This window comes from Martes martes (assembly GCF_963455335.1).
Source record: "Martes martes genome assembly, chromosome: 17".
NCBI classification, from domain to species: domain Eukaryota; kingdom Metazoa; phylum Chordata; class Mammalia; order Carnivora; family Mustelidae; genus Martes; species Martes martes.
Window position 1 is genome coordinate 42,265,531 of NC_137905.1, and position 19,473 is coordinate 42,285,003.

General features: G+C 57.4%; 1 protein-coding gene across 3 annotated transcripts; it reads left to right on the forward strand.

The window, feature by feature from the left end:
* Positions 1–5,569: 5,569 nt before the first annotated feature.
* On the forward strand, positions 5,570–16,800 carry MAG (myelin associated glycoprotein; the record flags this gene model as incomplete). 3 transcript variants are annotated; one of them, XM_080829411.1, is made up of 10 exons in its annotated part: positions 5,570–5,615; positions 5,801–6,169; positions 7,558–7,610; positions 7,737–7,854; positions 7,962–8,219; positions 9,389–9,649; positions 13,715–14,002; positions 14,367–14,463; positions 15,227–15,326; positions 16,284–16,800. In XM_080829411.1, the coding sequence occupies 10 exons, from the start codon at positions 5,570–5,572 to the stop codon at positions 16,446–16,448; spliced, it is 1,755 nt and encodes a 584-aa protein (XP_080685537.1). In that variant the 3' UTR covers positions 16,449–16,800. The 3 variants fall into 3 exon arrangements, with proteins under 3 accessions (XP_080685537.1, XP_080685535.1, XP_080685536.1); XM_080829409.1 differs by having other exon boundaries at positions 7,558–7,854; XM_080829410.1 differs by having other exon boundaries at positions 7,558–7,854; positions 15,227–15,320; positions 16,284–16,794.
* Between the last annotated feature and the right edge of the window lie 2,673 nt (positions 16,801–19,473).

Sequence of the window (19,473 nt, forward strand, 5' to 3'; positions counted from 1 at the left end):
TTGAGTGTCTGTTGTCTTTTCTTCCTGCCCGAGGCCTATGCCAGAGGCTTCTGTCCCCTGTCTGGTCCAGGTGTGCGGGGTTGGTGGCTACCGGGGTCGGCACTGAGGTTTGGCGAAGGAGATCTGTTTCCTGCGCTTCCCCTCCTTCCCCTCTTCAGAAGACCTAAAACCTATGTTGCAACAGCAGGGGCTGGAAGTCAAACCAGGTGTCCTCTCCCTGAAGCCTTCTTGAAACAAGGGTAGCAAATTCAGCGTCCTCACAAGGGTTCTCAAAGTAAGGTCCGGGGAACCCCCAGCAGGGCTCCGCCAGGTGGAAACCAGTAGAATGTCATGTGCCTTTGTCACTCCCGTCGCAGGTCGACAGGCTCTGTGACATGGGATCCACGTCATCACTCCGACAGGAACGGGCTGTGTGCCCGTGTGCCTTGTGCTCTCCCAATATCCCGGTCTCCGTTTCTAAGACTTCGGAGACATGGAGCAGCTAGAGAGAGAACCCCCGGAAACAAAATTTCGGGGGGGGGGGTCCTCGATAATTTTGCGGAGTAGAAAGGGGTCCTGACACCAAAAAGTGTGAGAACCACTGGCTTTCCGGGCAGGCATAGTGACCGAGTGAGGGGTGCTGGCTGGGTTTCAGAGGACCACGGTAAGGGGCACCCGCTCAGTAAGGACATACTGTCCTGCGAGACACGCGGGAGAAGACTGCTCACCTCCCCAAGGGGCTCCGTTCCCTCCCGTTCTTCTTGAAACCATGTCCCTCTCAATGTATCCCATTTCCCCACTTTTGACAGAAACAGAGACAATGCATTTCACTGTCTTCTCAGCGCCTAAGAAAACGTCCGCGCTAGCATGGCGATAAACGGCCTTGGCTATTTGGCCCCAGTGTGGAATACCGATGGGGAGGCCTGGGTTAGACCGTGAGAGGGACGGGGAGATGGGCTTGTCACACCCAAAGAGCTAGAAGAGTCTTCAGCATTCAGCTCATCGGGCCGTGTCGCTGCTCATGAGTTATGAGTTGAACTGTGTGTCCCCCACCCTCCCAAATTTAAATGTGGAGGCCCTAACACCCAGTACCTCCGACTGTGACCTGATTTGGAGGGAGGGTCTTTATAGAAATAGTCAAGTTAAAATGAGGTCAGTAGGTTGGGCTCTGATCCAAGAGGACTGCTGTCCTTGTAAAAAGCAGGGATTTGGACTCAGAGACCTGTCTGCAGGGAGAAGACCGTCATCTAGAAGCTGAGCTGAGGAGCCTAGAACAGATCCTTCCCCGACCCCCAGCATTCAGAAGGACCAACCCTGCCAACCTCGATGTCAGACCATGGCCTCCAGCCCCATGAGACCATAAATTCTGTTTTGTAAGCCACCCAGTCTGTTACATCTGCCTGGTTTCGAAGGCTCGGCTGGATGGGAGCAGTGGCTCCCCCTTTGGCCAGGCACAGGCCCTCCAGTACCCCATCCTCCTGGGACCTGGGGACCTGGGATTGCAGATTTCAGTGACAGTTGCCCCACACTGGCCTGTGTGTCCTTCCCCCAGGGACAGCCTACGGTTCACACCTAGAGAGGGGATGGACCCCCAAACTGTGCAGGCCCATGACTCCAAGGGGGCTGGCGTTGAGGTTGAAGGCTGTGACATAGGAGTACCCCAGGATCTCAGTGACCTCCTCCAAAGCCCAGGCACCAGGGCCCTCTCTTCTCTAGGACCCAGGCGTTCGAGCCCCACCCTGCTCTCAATGAGCCTTTGTCCCTGTCTGGGAAAGGCACGGGCAGAGTCTGACATCATGAAGCCTGAGGTGGGGGTGGCACTCCCCCTCCCCCTCCATCTAGCCTTCTCTGACTCCACATGCTTGGGTCTGAGGGATTTCCCTGCCCCTCACCCTCCCCACCCCGGCTGGGTTCTCCCCTGGGAGAAAGGACACCCCCCCCCCAACTCCCCGAAAACCACTCTGGCCTAAAGGACAGAAGATACCCCAATGTGACTGAGCAGCTCATGGTCAAACCATTACTACACTTAGTCACAGTACCATGGCTCCCTCCACTGCCCCCACACGTGAGCACCTTGCAAAGGTCAAGACCAAGGGGAAGAGTTGAGCTGGGGGGAGGGAATCTGTCGGGAATCTGTTAAGCATCGTGCTCCATAAGCCCCCCTGAGCACCAGGCACTGTTCTAGGGGACAGAGGGTGAAGCAGACAGACAGGCAGAAACGCAGCCCTCTGGGGGCTCCCATACTAGTGGGGAAGGAGGGCGCCCGGAGTGCGGTCGGCAAACGCACAGAGGGCTGTGGAAGGAGAGGGCAGCATTTGAATGGAGGGGCTTGGCATGGTGAGAGGGGCAGGGCAGGCTCCAGAAGAAGTGGCATCTGGGCTGAGAGCCTAATCGATGTTCAGGGCTGTGGCCCGTGGCAGAGTGGGGTGCGGGATGGGGTGGGGAGGCCTGTCCAGGAGGAAGGAGCAAACGCACACGTGTCTAGTCAGAAGGTGCCGCTGGCTATTTGAGGAACAATATGTGCACCCACACTGTGGTTATGAAGCTTAGCCTGCTGCCAGGAGCCATTCTACAAACAGGTTAGAAATCAATCAGCGAAGCCCTTATCTTCTTGGAGATCATGTTCTCGTGAGAGGAGACAATCAATGCATAAGGTCATTTCTGATGGCAAGAAGAGTCTGGAAAAGAGACCAGGATGTGGGCACCAAACGTGGTCCAGGGACGTGATTCAAGAGAGGATGGAGGTGACGCTGAAGCCAAGAGTGGGCAGGTCCTCTCTCCTGCTCACCCCCTCGGTGGCCTCTTTGGACTGAGGTCATACCTGTCCCGGCCACCAAGATTCTCTAGACACTGAGAACCATGCTTTTGTTTCTTAGCCTGAGACTTCCAGAGATACTAGAAGAAACTCCCAGGGACCCAGGACCAGGGTGCACAGTGATGGAGGAGGGAGAGCGAGCGAGGCTGCCTCCCCCCATCCCCTCCAGGAAGGAGCTAGTAGAACCCAGGCGTCAGGCTGCCCAGTTCCAGCAGTGGTGACAAGGGCCCCTTTGTGCCCCCCTCCCTCGGGGGCAGGGAGGAGCTGGGCCCTGGAGGCAGGCGGCCCCTGGCACCCGGGGGGAGGGGACGGGCTTGCAAGTGGGGGCCCGGACCCTGGGAGGCCAGGGGACTGCGAGCGGGGCTGGTGGAGCAGAGGGGCAGAAGCAAGAACATCCAAGTGAGTACTCAGCCGAGAGGGGCCGGCGGCGGGGTGGAGAACGGAGGACTGGGGCTGAGAGGGTGGGGCAAAGGGGGCCCAGAAGCACGTGAGAGGCAAGGTGCTCTGGGCCACCGATGGTCACCGGGAGCTGCCACTAGTTTAGGATGGGGCAGGGTGCTGCTCAGGACAGCTGAAGGAATGGGCTGGGACTGTGGCAGGGACAGTGACCGGGCTTAGGGAAGGAACCACAGAGAGGAAGAACCTAGGGGTCTTCTCAGCATCCCTGGGGTCTGCAGGAATAGCTGCCCTGGGGCTCCTGAATTTGGGGCAGCCTGGGGGGGACGGTGGTCTGGGGCTGGAAGAGGAGCAGAGGGATGGGTAGGGATCCTGCCATCTGTGAGGGGGGCAGGGACGGAGAGCTGTGGGGACAGAGAGCTGCGAGTGAGGCCGTATTAGCATCGGGGCACATGACAGGTATGTGTGTGTGAGTGTGTGTGTGTGCACGCACACGTGTGCACGCATGCACCTTCCCTGGGTGAGCCTCCATCTACATCAGCGTTCCTCAGCCTTGTTTTCATTATATCCCACTAGGACACAATTTTAGAGCTCTTTTTCCTATTCCCATTCCCACCATGAAATTTTACGACCATAGACGTACAGTGTATGTATTTATGAACTGTGGCCCCTCAGAGAGTCACAGCTCACCCTAACAGCTAAGACAAGAACCAGTCTTTGCCCCCATTACGAACAGGTGGTTTGCCTGCTTGCGTCCCAGGTGTGCCCAGGCCCTGTAACCGGCCCTCGCAGGGCCCCCGTCCCTTCCTGTCACAGTGTGCCTATCAGCCTGCATCCGGGTGGGTCTGTCCTCAGCCACCCCCTGGTGTGTGTGTGTGCGGGTCTGTGCGTCTTTGTGAGCACGTGTGTCCCTGCGTGCCCATGTCATCCCCGCAGTGTGGGGGTGGGAGGCAGGGCAGTGCGGGGGGCCTCCGGACTGTGTGTGTGAGGCAGTCTGTGGGTGCAGGGGGCTCGCTGCCCTGCCCGGGTGTGTGCCTGCATAGCTATTGTGTGAGCCTGTTCCTTCTGGTTGGGTCTAGATCTGTCACATTTCAGACCGGCATTTGCATGTGTCTGACTGTGCATGCGTCCGTGTCCGTGGGAAGAGGGCGGTGAAGGCCAGGCAAGGCAGCCACTTGAAACCATGGCTTTGACCCTGGGGCGACCCACAGAGCAGCCGGGTGCCAGTGACTCACAAAGTCCCAACCCCAGGGTCCTTCCTGGCCCTGTTCCGAGCCCAGCCAGGACCACCCGACTCTTCTTTCATCCCACCTACCTCTAGAAGCCCCCCAGGATGAGGCACCCTGACCCTGAGGGAACAGGGTTCTTTTGTACCGGGCCCTGGCCTCCGTTGAGGGTGGGGACAGCAGGGGCCATCTGTGGGGTGGGAGAGGGCGGCAGGAATTCCCGCGGCATGTTGGGAATGCTGATGCTGTGAAACCCAGTCATTGATGGGCTGGGTCCCTGCCCGCCACCCCCAGCCCTCAGCCGTGGGACATCTGCTCCCTCACCCCACTCACCACACGGCCTGCTTCACCCCCCACCCCAATGCGCTGCTGCTCCCCCTTCCTCCCCAAAGTTCTTCGCCATCACAACTTGGGGCGGGCGGGCCATGACTACAGAGTAGCTTCCAGGCTGTGTGGGAGCGTCTGCAGCATCCCCAGGCAGCGGAGACCACGTGCGCAGCCTCACAGCGGGCCACCACTCAGAGCGGACGCAGAGAGAGGGCGGCTGGCCGGGGCTACACCTGTCTGGCTCTCATTCCAGGTTGGCTGGCTGACAGCTTCAAGTGAGACCCGAAGGCGTTCCCAACTCAGGGAGACTGAGGTGAGGGGCAGGGTTCCAACTTCTCTTTCCCCCTGGTTTCCCCTGCTTCCTGCAGCCGGTCCAGCCCTGGTTCTGTCCCTACTTTCTGGAGATGCCCCGGGGGGGCACGATGGCGATGAAGATAATTATCCGCATGTCATTATGAAGTAGTGGCTAAGTGTGCAGACCTGGAGCTAGGCAGATGGGGTTTGAATCCCAGCTCTGCCACTTACCAGCTGTGTGGCCTTGGGCAAATTCTTTAACCTCTCTGGACCGCAGCTATAAAATGCGGGTTCTAACTGCCACTTTCTCAAAGAGACCAAATGAATTAATACAGCGAAGTTAAGCATTAGGGACTGGTGCATGGTCAATACATTAGAAATATTTGTAATTCCAAATAATGATACCAGCAGTAGCCAACTTCTGAACAGGCCCCTCCTGAAACCTTGCCAGGGAGGGGCACCCTTCACTTCTTCCCGGCGCCTTTAGTGCTCTCCTCTCCCCTCTCCAGCTGTCGCTCACTTGCTGGACAAAATGATTTTCCTCACAACCCTGCCTCTGTTTTGGATTATGATTTCAGGTAAGGACTAGGGGTGCAGGGGATCCTGGGGCCTTGGCCTCTGAGCGGGCTGGGGCTGTTTCTGTGGGTCCCTGCAGCCTCCAGGGGGTGGTGGAAGGTGATAGGAGTTGTGTGCATTGAGGGGTGGGGCGTGATGACCTGGGAAGGACATGTCGCTCCACCTCAGTGGTCCTGCTTGCCCATAGCCTCTCGCGGTGGTCACTGGGGTGCCTGGATGCCCTCATCCATCTCTGCCTTCGAGGGCACGTGTGTCTCCATCCCCTGCCGCTTCGACTTCCCCGACGAGCTGCGGCCAGCTGTGGTGCATGGCGTCTGGTACTTCAACAGCCCCTACCCAAAAAACTACCCCCCGGTGGTCTTCAAGTCTCGAACCCAAGTCGTGCACGAGAGTTTCCAGGGCCGCAGCCGCCTCCTGGGGGACCTTGGCCTGCGTAACTGCACCCTTCTGCTCAGCAGCCTCAGCCCGGAGCTGGGCGGCAAGTACTACTTCCGCGGGGACCTAGGGGGCTACAACCAGTACACCTTCTCGGAGCACAGTGTTCTGGATATCATCAGTGAGTCCCCAGAGCGCGTGTGCGTGGAGGGCGGGGGTGGCACCAAGTCTCTGCTGTCTTTCCAGGGAGGTTGGGGATGGCCAGGCCTGGGGTTTCTCAGTCTGGCTGGGGGTGCACACCCCCACACCCACACAGAGGAGGAAGATGAGAGAAACAGACAAAGCAGGGCCCCCAAACAGTCTTGCTGCACTCAGAGGAAAAAATGAGGGTTCTTCCTCTTCTTCTAAAAACAACTGAAAGAAAAGCAGTGGGACCCAGGGGTTAGAGGTAAGGCCTCCAGATCCCTGGGTTATCTGGGTGACTATGGGCACGTTACTTAATGTCTCTGGACCTTGTTTTCCTTCTCTGTAAGATGGGGATAAGACTAGCACTTATAGCTCAATGAGTGAATCCTTATGGGGTGCTCCGAGCTGCGCCTGGCTCTGGGTGACCAGTGCTGGGGGACAGCGCGGACATACTGCTCTCAGACAGTCTGAATTTTTTTTTTAAAGATTTTATTTATTTGAGAGAGAGAGAGAGTGAGAGAGAGAGAGCATGAAAGGGGTGAGGGGCGGAGGGAGAAGCTGGCTCCCTGATGAGCAGAGGGCCTGATGTGGGACTTGATCCTGGGACTCCAGGATCATGACCTGAGCCGAAGGCAGTTGCTTAACCAACTGAGCCACCCAGGTGCCCCGACAGTCTGAATTTTTAAGAGAAACCAGAACTGCATGTTTTTCTGTGCAATCTCCTAATTCCTAAACATTGGCTGCTGATTCTGATTTTTAAAAACAAATCCTAAATTTAGGCCAAAGAGCACGCAGTTCTGGGCCAGATTTGCCAATCAGAGCAGGGCACGCCGCCCAGTTTCCAAGAGGCCCTATAGCATGGAGCCCCTAGATTCGGGTTCCCCATCTGCATGGAGTTCTCATGAGCCAGATCACAGCCCCAATGCAGAAAGAGATCCCACTGGCACAGCCAGACATAGATCTCCAAGACATCACACACACACACACACACGCACACACGTGCACACTCACATATGTGACAGGAAAATAAACCAAAGCAGACATGGGAAAGGAGAGAAATTTCTTGAGGATGAAGCCAGAGTGAGTTTGAAGCTCAGTTCTACTCCACACTAGATGTGGCCCCAGTTTCATCATCTAAAAACTGAGCAAAATAACGTTACCCACCTTCTAGCTTGTCTGGAAGGACTGGCAAGGGAACCACTGTCAAGTATTCAGCCCAGTATACTGTTATTTTCATTATTACACGTCTGTGGTCGGGTGAGGAGGGCCTCCTGGTGAAGGGTATCCAGGAAGAGAGAAGGTTGTAGGGAATTCTGCTGGGGAGGAGACCGCGAACCAAGAACGCTTCCTCGACCCTTCTGTTCCTCCCCCCACCCCATCTAGACACCCCCAACATCGTGGTTCCCCCGGAGGTGGTGGCAGGCTCCGAAGTGGAGGTGAGCTGCATGGTGCCGGACAACTGCCCGGAGCTGCGCCCGGAGCTGAGCTGGCTGGGCCACGAAGGGCTGGGAGAGCCCACCGTGCTGGGTCGGCTGCGCGAGGACGAGGGCACCTGGGTGCAGGTGTCGCTGCTACACTTCGTGCCCACTAGGGAGGCCAACGGCCACCGGCTGGGCTGCCAGGCCTCCTTCCCCAACACCACCCTGCAGTTCGAGGGCTACGCCAGCCTGGACGTCAAGTGTGAGCCTGGGGATGGGGCGGGGGGAGGGGCGGGGGGCAGGGCCGGGGGCGCGGTCTGCGGCCGGAGCCCGCTGACCCCCGCCCCCTCCTCTTGTCGCGGGCCTTAGACCCCCCGGTGATCGTGGAAATGAACGCCTCCGTGGAGGCCATCGAGGGCTCGCACGTCAGCCTGCTCTGCGGGGCGGACAGCAACCCGCTGCCGCTGCTGACCTGGATGAGGGACGGCACGGTGCTCCGGGAGGCGGTGGCAGAAAGCCTGTTCCTGGATCTGGAAGAGGTGACCGCCGCGGAGGACGGCGTCTACGCCTGCCTGGCAGAGAACGCCTACGGCCAGGACAACGGCACCGTGGGGCTCAGCGTCATGTGTGAGTGGCCCCCGCGTCCGGCACTGGCTGGACAGAGGAGGGGAAGGACAGAGGAGGGGAAACCCGCGCGGCAACGGCAGAGCTGGGCGGGAGCGGAGGTGGGAGCTGGGGCGGGGGCGGGCCCACCAGACCACCGCCAAGGTGGAGGCCAAGGTGGAGTGGAGGGCCGCAGGTCAAGGCGTTCCCTCCTGCGTCCCACAAGCATCAGATGAACACCTACTGCGCACCACTCTCCTCCCCAGGGCGAGGTGGGAATACAGATGGGTCCCTGCCGCCCAGGAATGCCGGTGAAACTCCGACCAGCCTTGCCTGGTCCGGAGTGGATCTGGGCCCTGGAAATCCGCATTTCCCAATGAGCCCCGTTGCAGTTGCAGGCAAAGGGACAAGGGACCCCAGACCTCACCCAGCCCCTCGCTGGCACTGTGTTATGTTCTAGAGTCCCCCGCGGGACCGGCTGGTCAGATAGGGTTCTTTGTTAGGAACCAAGGAGAGGTCATTCATTCATTCACTCATTCACAAATATTTATTGAGGCAAAATGCCCAGGCCTGTGGATAATAATAATGAGAGCTGCCGCCAGCATCCACTCAGCAGTTTCTGAGGGCCTTCCACAAATACTCTTCCCCCGGACATCCCCACGGCTAACTCCGACCCTCCTCTTCTCTTCTCGGGGAAGCCCTCCCTCACCGTCCTAGTTAAAACTCCAACTACCCTGATTTCCCATCACCATGTTTGTTTTTCTCCAAAGCCCATGTCCCCGTCTTGCCAACTACATTTATTTACTAACACAGTGTCCACTCACGTGGTTGGGAATCTTCATCTCACCTTGCTCAGGCTAACACGGCTCCTGTCATTTAGGTTCTCCGCGACTCTTGTGAGGTTGGGACTATTATTAAGCTCATTTTGCAGATAAGAGAAATGAGGCCCCGAGAGGTTAGGACATGGGTCCACGCATAGCTGGGAAGGGGTGGAGCTGGGATTCGAGCACAGCGGGTGGCCGCAGAGCCCCTGTTCTTACAAATAGGACAGCCAGACTGGGATTATCTGAACCATCGGAGCTGGTGTGCTCAGATTGGGGTATATGGAGTCACATCAGGGATGGGAGTTGGCTGGCAGAAGAGGCACCCTTGGCTTCTGACCATCGCTCCCCCCGCCGTCCTGCCCCTCCCAGATGCACCCCGGAAGCCGATGGTGAACGGGACGATGGTGGCTGTGGAGGGGGAGACGGTCTCCATCTTGTGCTCCACACAGAGCAACCCGGATCCTATTCTCACCATCTTCAAGGAGAAGCAGATTCTGGCCACGGTCATCTACGAGAGCGAGCTGCAGCTTGAGCTGCCTGCCGTCACTCCGGAGGATGACGGAGAGTACTGGTGTGTGGCTGAGAACCAGTATGGCCAGAGGGCCACCACCTTCAACCTGTCCGTGGAGTGTGAGTACCGCCCGCTCCTCTCCCCTTGTCCTGCTGGGAGCGGGCTGGACTTCATGTCCTTCCTCATTCCCCGCCTCGGTGGGTGGTTCAGTGGGGGCGTCTGGATTGCTGGGAAGCATCCACGCATCCAGCCAAGGGTCAGCTTTGCCCCAGCAGATGAGAATGGGCAAGGTAGGGAAGCTGAATCCACAGCAACACACTGAAAGTTCCACCTGAGAGTACTGTGTTTCCACATCCTGGGGTGCGCTTTTGACCAAGGAGATTTCTGGATCCTGTGGCCTCTGCCCCCTTTGCAATCACCAATAACCAGGACATCTAACCCTTGTGTTGCATTGCTATGTACCAGGCACTGCTGGAAGCTTTGTAAGGGGACCCACTCATTTCAACCACATGACATTCCCAGGAGGGAGGTTCTGTTACTGTCTCCAGTTTCCAGAGAAGCAAACGGAGGCCCAGAGAGGTTATGCCATTACCCAAGGTCACACAGCCAGAGAACGGTTCACATCCAGACAGTCTGGCTCCAGTGTTCCGCCGTAGTTGACCTCATCCTGTCATTACATCAGAATACACTGATCGAGCTGTTGCTATGTGCCAAGGGCAGCGTGACTGTGGGGAACATGGGGGAGAGGACCAAGAGGACACCAAGTTGACGAACAGGTGGAGTTTAGCCAGAGAAATGAGATGGGAGGGATGTACGTAGAAAGCTTGAAGTCTTGGAAATGAAGCTTATCATTCCACTGGCAACCAGCAGCTGTCCCACCCTCTTCACCGATGACACCGCCAACACCCCCACCCCACCCCCACCCCCCGCCGCTGTGCAGGGCTGTAGCCCCTGGCGAGTGGTTTCCACTCCCTCTCCTGCAGCAGCTCCCTCTGGAATGTCACCCCCATGTGGCCCTCTCCCCTGCTTCCTCTTCAGCTCCTGCCTGGTTTCTGGCACTAGTTTCCAGACCTGACCAATCCCTGCCTCCGTTATTCTACCTCCAGTGGTCCCTACTCCCAGGTTTGCCAGAAGGTAGTGAGTACCACCTGGACTCAGTACTCTGAATGTGGTGATAATCAGTATGTGGCAGAGACAGGCTATTTCGAGTGCCACCTTCCAAGGCAAAGGGGTGGCCACGCACCGCTGTGCTAACCTTTCACTCCCGGGCACGCTCCCTCCCAGCCCCTGCTCGCTCGCAGTACCCAAGGCAATCATGCGTTGTGGGGTGCTCTGCTTTCTCCATCCTCGCCCTCCTGGGCTAGCTTCCTCTTTCTGCTACACCCCTTTTCCCTGTCACACCCCAAGCCAGTGGCCTCATAAGTCAGAGGTTCAGAGAGCCCCCTGAGAATCGGGTGGAAACCCCTGAGCCCGAACACCGTAGGGTCTCACGTACATTGGAGTCACAGGCTCTCCTGGACAGTGAGAGGGGTGGCAGCAAACGGTCATTCATGGTCTCCTCTGGGCAGGACCCCGAGCCCTGCAGTGTTCTTCTCCTGAGCCCGTGTAGTCACCCTGTGAGGCAGGTACACGTTATCATCATCCCCTCTTTGACGGAGCAGAAGACAGAGGTCAGAATCCCCCAAGACAATGCAGCTCGGAGGGTCGGTCAGAGCCAGGAGTCTTCTGGACTTTTCTCTGGCCCAGCTCTTAAACCTCTGGCTGCTTTGCTGCTCTGCAGCCCGAGGTGCCCAAGGACTTACTTAATCAGGCTTCTTTTTGGAAACAAACCAACGGATTTGGAGTGGAAGACCTTCAGCCTGCTGGAGCCGAGGAGCAGCTGTGCCCCCCCACCGGCCCTCGCCCCCTCTGCTGAGCCCTGCCAGCTTCACCCAGGCCTGGGTCACAGGCGTGCCCTATGGCAGGGCGGCTTCAGGCTTCTGGCCATGGCATCCCTCGGGCTCCTCTCTGTCCCTGAAGTCCATGTCCCCTCGTACAAGGGATTTGGTGCCCACTGACAATGGCAGGTGCTCCTAGAGCGGGGCGTCCTTCTGACCCATTGAGCTGGGGCCCCGCATGGTGAGGGACATGCGGCAAGGCTCTCGCCTCTACTGAGTGCTCGCACGCAGGGGACTAGTCTGAGCCCTCAGCGCACGCTGACCTGTTTTGGTTTCATCACAACATGATTGTGAGGGACTGTTCTTCATCCCAGTTTAAGAAGGAAACCGAAGTGTGAGCTGGTGTCCAGCACCAGACAGAGCTGATGTCTCCATCGTGCAGCGGCATGATCCCAGACAAGTGACTTCACTTTTGCGGAGCCTCTCCACTGAAAAACGGGTATATGATAACCATAGCTGACTCCAAAGAAGGCTGTGAAGAGTCTGGAAGTTATGCCGAATGCCCACAGTGCCTGACACCACCTCTTTGCTCCGCAAATCATTTCCCACTAATCTCTCCCTTGGACTCCAGGCTCCCAGCCCTCCCAGAGTTCCTGCGACCAAGGCTTTGCTCACGTGCTCCCCCTGCTGGAATGGTTCCGTTTATCGCATCCTGAATCCTTGGGAAGGATGTTAAAAAGCCAAATGGCCTGATGAGGGCCAGTAAATGTCGCACCCCAAACTCCCCATTCTTTGTGGGACTGGGAGTTTGTATAGGGTCAGTCAGGGTTCCCCAGGTCTCCCCGGCTGCCTGCAAAGCTGCGGAGATACTGAGCACCTGGAGGCAGGGTGGTGGCAAGGGGTTGAGGGCGGACGCTGTCCCCGGGGCAGAGGGGTTCGGTCTTGAATGAAAGGGTTTCTAAAAAAATGTAACAGCTGTTGGCTCGGGTTTGTTATTATTCTGCGGGGTGTTAATTCGTTAACACTACAACAGGGCATAGTGCATGTTTGCCTGTACAGATTTCGGGCTATATATTTTTAAATTACTAGATTTAGATGCAAGTACACACTGAGGTTCCAACTGGAACCATCTCGAGCGTGAATCAGGTCACGTGACTCCCTGGCCAGTCCCTGTTACTTGTATATTCTTTTTTTTACCGGAAACTGGAAGTAAGTGGGGGTAGGTGGCCCGAGGGTCTTTTGGCCATGTGCAGGTGGGTTCTGGTCAGAACTGAGAACCAGACCTCAGTCTAGAGTGAGCAGACTCCAGTGCTGGATTCTTCAGGAGGGGAGAGAACATAGTTTTGAACCACAACATTGGATGTTCTATTATATTATCATATTTTAGAAAATGAAAGAAACCAACACCCCCCCCCCAGAAATCCCCCACAAAACCCAGACCAGTACCATTTTTGTAATACAAACGGCAGCAAAGGAAAGCTCAGCACAATGACCTTGGGTGGAGGGTGGGGGTTGGTGCCGGTGGCAGTGGAAGAGCCCAGGACAGAGGGACAGTCAGGGTGCAAGGGGGCTCGAGGGAGTCAGCAGGGGCATCTGCAGGTGGCCAGGGAGGGGAGCCAGCAGGATTCAGTAGCCCATGCCAGTCTTCGCAGAGCTCCACTATGTGAAAGGCGGGTTCTAAGGGTGGGGATGGAGAGTAGGCAGAGCGAGAACCGGTCTTGACGGCAGCAAGAGCCCAGCCATGTGTGTATCTCACATGGGTAGGGATAAGTGCTGGGGAGCAAAACCCAAGCAGGACGGGGAGCGAATGGTTAGTGAAGCGAGGCACAATTTCCGTGAGTGGTCAGAGAAGATATCATCTGAGTAGAGCCCCGGGCACAGAGGGAGGGACTGAGTTCAGCAGGTGTTAGGGGAGTGTTCCAGGGTGAGGGAGAATGTCCAAGTCCCTGAGCTGGGAAGAAGCTCCATGAGCTTTAGAAAGACCGAGGAGGCCAGTGTGACAGGTCAGGAGCCAGGGCAAGAGAAGACCCGTGCGGCTGGGTCCCGCGGGGCCTTGCCAAGCCAGGGAAAGAATTTGGGTATCATTGTCAGTGACCTGGGGGCAACGGAAGGAGGGTTTTGAGCAGGGAGGCTCGTGATCTCATTTGTTTGACAAGGTGAACAAAGAGAGGGGGCCAGAGGTAGTGCCAAGGGGGAAATGCAGCTCGTCTCCGAGACAGCTACCACCTGCTCCGCCACGGAGTCCCCTGAGGCTCAGCCTCTGGTTGGCCCCAGTCCCCTGAGTCCTGGTCCTTCTTGCTCCTGCAGTTGCCCCCATGATCCTCCTGGAGTCCCACTGTGCAGCAGCCCGGGACACGGTGCAGTGCCTGTGCGTGGTGAAATCCAACCCGGAGCCGTCCGTGGCCTTCGAGCTGCCCTCACGCAACGTGACTGTGAACGAGACCGAGCGGGAGTTTGTGTACTCAGAGCGCAGTGGCCTCCTGCTCACCAGCATCCTCACGCTGCGGGGGCAGGCCCAGGCCCCGCCCCGGGTCATTTGCACGGCCCACAACCTCTACGGCACCAAGAGCCTGGAGCTGCCTTTCCAGGGAGCCCGTGAGTGCTGTGGTCGGGGGGCGGGGAGCCACAGGGGTGGAGGGGGCTTCTCTTGGATCCAGGCTTCCCTCCCCGAGGCTGACCATCAGCCACCCAGCGCGGGTCGGGCGACGCAGGTGGATCAAGTGGTAAAGATACCCTTTCCGGTTGGTAAGAAGAGGCTGCCCTGGGTTTGCCTGTGCTTTCATGGGCCCTCTCCCGGACCCTCTGGCCACTAAGCCCTCTAGACCATTCAGGCAGTGCAAGGCTGTGCCATCTCTGGAAATGCTTTCACCATCATCTCTGCCCCAGCCCATCTCCCAAGACCCCAAGTGTCCTCACTACCACCAGCATTCCTGAAGGTGCCCGGGTCTTCTGTCCTCAGACCGCCTGATGTGGGCCAAGATCGGCCCCGTGGGAGCCGTGGTAGCCTTTGCCATCCTAATTGCCATCGTCTGCTACATCACCCAGACACGCAGAAAGTGAGTGGCTTTCCAGGGCTCATCTGGGGGGTTGGGGACTCTCCCGGGCCTGGGGAGGTAGGGAGGGATCACTTAGAGGTAGCAGGTGGCTAAGCGAGGGCAGCCCTGTCTATGTGCGGGATGGCGATTCTGCTCTGTGCATGTTTGGCTGCATGGAGGAGAGAGGCTCCTGTTAGCATTTCGGGGTGGGCCAGTGCCCGGGCCGGGCACTTTGCCCTGTTGGTTACCCGGTCCCCACGTTCTGTGGCCACAGCCCCTTGCCCTCTAGGAACCCTCCTGCACATGCTCCAGTGCAGTGGGGAGAGCCAGCAATCCCTGGCTCATAGCCACGGGGCCGGTCACCGTCGGTTCCAGGGCCTGGGTGATTACACACATCATCTCTGGCAAAAGGACACTCCCCAGAACACCCCCCACAACAACTCTGCTATTCTCCCTCCTTGTGGCACACACATCAGTTTCCCTGAAAACAAATTCATCCTTCTGCTCCACGTCCTGGCAGCAAGAGGGGAGGACAGAGCCAGAGCACATGAGAAGAACCCCAAGAAACTAAGCTGGGGTCCCCAAAAGTTGCAGAGGCCAGGAACCTGATGGAGGGATGGGCACAGGGGACAGGAAGAGGCTGGTCATTCTGAAGGGCCATCTACGCCGTCTTAGAGAGCCCTGGGCTCTGTTGAGCCAAACTCCTCAGGTAGATGGGGTGCAGAAAGGGAGCGGAGAGGGAGGCCTGGGACTCCTGCTGGGGCTGATGTGTCCTGCCCTGCAGAAAGAACGTGACAGAGAGCCCCAGCTTCTCGGCGGGAGACAACCCCCCGGTTCTGTTCAGCAGCGACTTCCGTATCTCTGGGGCGCCAGACAAATATGAGGTGAGGGCCAGAGTCCTGTGGCTCCAGACTGGCTGGAAAACCTGGGTGCCGGGGACCCTGAGGGCCTGGGAGGGTCTGGGAGGCCAAGGGACAGTGGGGAGGCTGGCCCCTTCAGAAGGGAAAAGGAGGAAGCGTGGAGGGCGGGCTGCACCCAGGCTGGGAGGGGTGCTCAGGCTGAGGCTGGGATGGGGGCTGAGGGGCTCAGCAGAGGGCAGCCCCCTCCTCCCCACCCGGGTCTATGACTGCATTTCCTTCTCCAATAGTCCAGAGAGGTCTCTACCCTGGAATGAGCATCCCAGGAGGTAGGATCCAGGGACCTCAGTGTGCCCACCTCTGGGCCCTTGTGGGGCCTCGGGGTTGGCGTGCATGTGTGTGCGTTCTCGTCAGGTGTCCAGGATGTTCCCTGGCTAAGTCTGGCCCTGCCCAGCTCTCCTGGCCTTGTCTATTCTGTCCTGTTGCTGCTTCCTTCTGTCTGTGGCCACTGTCCCATGTCTGTGTCCAAAGGCCCCATGTAGGGGTGGGGGTGGGGTGGAGCACAGGACAGGGAAGCCGAAATCACCCCTGCAGGATCTCCCAGACTGAGGAGGGAAGTCACCCCAAACCCAAACATGGGGGAAGATCGTATGGAACCAGACACTTACACATTTGGAAAGGCAGGATCCAAACTGGGTGACTTTAATCTGACAAGACGCCTGTCCCCCAAATCCTTATGTTGAAGAGGTCTTCCTGGACACACTGAATTTGTGGGTGACTCTCAGGCTTAGCAATGAAGAGGCTGTCGTGCATGGGGGCACCAGCATGGGCAAAGGCCCCAGGCTGCACTGGCGGGCCTTGAGAAAGGAGTCTACATGGAGCTTTGGGACTTGACTCTGGAGCTGTGGGGGTGAATGTGATTGCAGCTGTTGGCTCTGGAAAAGGTGGAACCAGACCCTTCTATTGGGCTCTTTCTGTTTGCAGAGTGAGAAGCGACTGGGATCTGAGAGGAGGCTGCTGGGCCTTCGCGGGGAGCCCCCAGAGCTGGACCTGAGCTATTCTCACTCGGACCTGGGCAAACGACCCACCAAGGACAGCTACACCCTGACGGAGGAGCTGGCCGAGTATGCTGAAATCCGTGTCAAGTGAGGGAGCTGGGGGCCGCCTGTGCGGCCACCCCTCCCTCAGGACCCTCACTGGCCCCTACTGGTTATGGGCTCCCTTGCTCCCCAGAGTGGTGGGGGCTGGGGCCGTAAAGGAAGGGGGCAGGTGACAGTGAGGTCCTGGGGGCCTGGCCTCCCCTCCTTCCCAGCTGTCCCCGGCCCTGCCAGCACCCACCCCACACTGTGGCTCCTCTCTAACCTCCTTTAACCTCATCTGTCCGGAGGGGAGCTCCGTCTGTCCGTCCATGTTATTTATTGCTACCCCCTGCCTGGTCTCCTGCCCCCACACCCGGCCCCAGGGCCTGTACAGAGGGACGCGAAATAAATGCCATGAAGCCAACCACTTGTCTGGATCCTGATGGTTCCTGATCCATCCTAGGGAAGCCTGCCACCCCTCTCCTTGCCCTCTTCGAGGTCCTGTGCGGGGACAAAGGCCCAGGAATTCTAGCCCTGAGCCCAAGGCCACCACCCTGAGCTGGCAGCTGTGGGCTGGGTCTGGCCCCTTCACTCACTCACATCCCCTCACGCCCCCTGCCGGTCGGGGTGTTTCCTGAGCCTGTGCTGATTTGGCTGCCATCCCTCACATTCATGCCATATTTCACAGGCCCAGCCTTCCCAACTTTACTTTTTTTGGTTTAAGAAACATTAAGTAGGCACCAGCTGTGTACGGAGCCCCTTCAGGAAGCTCAGGCCATCTGGGGGAAGGAACGGGACAAGGCTGCGAAGATGACACTGGGGCTCAGAGAAGCTAGGGGATTTTCCGAGGGCCCCAGAGCTAGGAAACAGAGTGGCCAGGCCCTGGACTCCATTCTTCTCTTTACCCTAAGCCCTGTTGGTAATCCGAACAGGGCCAGACTCTCTGGTATGAATGATATTAATAACTAAGAGTTGTTATGTGTCCCATGGTTCTACCTGATCTACATTATTAATCTCCACTTCCCTTCCCTAACTAGCATGACAATGGCTCTCAAAGTGGGGTCCCACACCAGTAGCATCCATATCAACTGGGAACTTGTTAGAAAGGCACATTCTTGGGCGCCTGGGTGGCTTAGTCGGTTAAGTGTCTGCCTTCAGCTCAGGTCATGATCTCAGAGTCCTGGAATTGAGCCCCACGTTAGGCTCCCTGCTCGGTGAGGAGTCTGCTTCTCCCTCTTCCTCTTCCCCCCACCCCCGCCGCTCATGTGTGCTCTCTCTCAAATAAATAAATAAAATCTTAAAAAAAAAAAAAAAAAGAAAGAAGGAAAGGCCCCTTCTCAAGGTCCCAGGCCAGACGGCAGGAACCCAAAACTCGTTTTGACAAGTCCTCCAGGTGATTCTGATGCACGGATGTTCGAGAACCTAGAAAAGCTGAGGTCCTCCAGGTGGTAACTGCACAGCCCCGACTTGAGCCCAGAGCCCAGAGCCCAGAGCTCTCCCACCGTGCGCCCCGACGTCTTGGTGAGAAGCACCTGAGCTCACTGGCCTGAGAGCACTGAGGGGACCCTGAGAGTAGAGTTGCCGTGTGAGAGCGGCTCCTGAACAGGGCTTTTCCCCCGGTTTTTGAAGAGGGCCGAGGATACCACAGAGGCCACAGTGGAGACTGAGCGCAGGACTCACCAAACCACGTGGGCAGGGAAGGCGGTGAGGCCACCTCGGCTGGAATGGGAGGTCGACTTGCAGGACAAGAGCTGTGGGTGCTAGCGGGGCTGGGAGCAGCCAGGAGGGGACCGACCCCAAGGCCTGCCCAGGCTCTTTCCTGGCGGGACTCTATTCTGTAGAGAGGAAGACATTGAATCAAGGACTTCATGCACAACGCCCGACTGCAACCCGTGACACCTGCTCCCGGGACCAGGGCAAGGGGGGCTTTCAGAGCACAGAATGGAGGTGTGTCTGGGGGTCTCAGGAGCCAGGGAGGTGTCCCACTGACAGGAAATCCCACAGGGACACTGTGTGTGAAGGCTCTAAGTGGGAACATATTTGGCAAAATTTCAGGCACTGAAAATAAGGCCAAGCAGTGGTCCACATTGGGCAGAGCCTAGTAGGGGCTGCCCAGCAGCTACGGGAGCAGTCCCCACCGGATCTCCTGCGCACACGCATGGGGACCCCGCCCTGACACACCTGTCTTCTGACAACAGACCCTGGCTCCAGCAGGTCTGGCCTGGGAGGAATGCTCCTAAGGACTTCGCCCTGAGGAGCAGAGCAGTGTCAATAATGAGAGACTCTGGTAACCCTGTGCTGCCCAAAGCACCACCCGAGCACCATGCTGATGAGCTCGCTGATCCCGGGAGGAGGGCAGAGCAACTTTTACCTGAATACGTATGTTCAACTCAGCACTTACCAGAACAAAAGGATACCAGCATGCCAAATGGGTGATTTTTTTTTTTTTAAATAAAAGCTAAGGAGGAGACTAAGCTTAAAAATCAGTCAAGTGACTGAATTAAAGAGATGTATGAAATAAAGTTTCACAGACAGGACAAAAGTCCTGAAGGTCATAGGCAAACCTCTAAAGTTTAGGAAAAATGAAGTGATCTGAGGCAAAGACCATCTCATAGGAGGGACGAACTTTTGGTGATGACACACAAGGAGGACCAAAATTCAGGGGTATCACATTCCACCCCTCTCCTGGACTCCCCCAGAATTCATCTGTTCCAGCAAAACATGTTTACTGAGCACCTACTCTGTGCCAGGACTATGCTGGGCTCTAGGGCTATCACAGGGACCAAGAAGAAACACTCTCTGACCTTGTGGAGCCGACATTCTGTGGAACGGACAGATGACAATCAGGTAAACAAGTGTTGGTCAGATAGTGAGCGTGCTAAGAAGGAAATTAAGCAGGAGAGAACGGAAAGCGCTGGGCAAGGCTGCTGTTTTAGAAAGAGTTGAGAGCATTTGAGTAGAGAGCGGAAGGAAGCGAGGGAGGGAATTCTGTCCATTTCTGGGGAATGTAGATCCAGGGAAAAGCCAAGATTAGGTGCAAAGGCCCATGGTGGGAAGGTACTTGATATGCTCAGGAACAGGGAGGGAACCAGCAT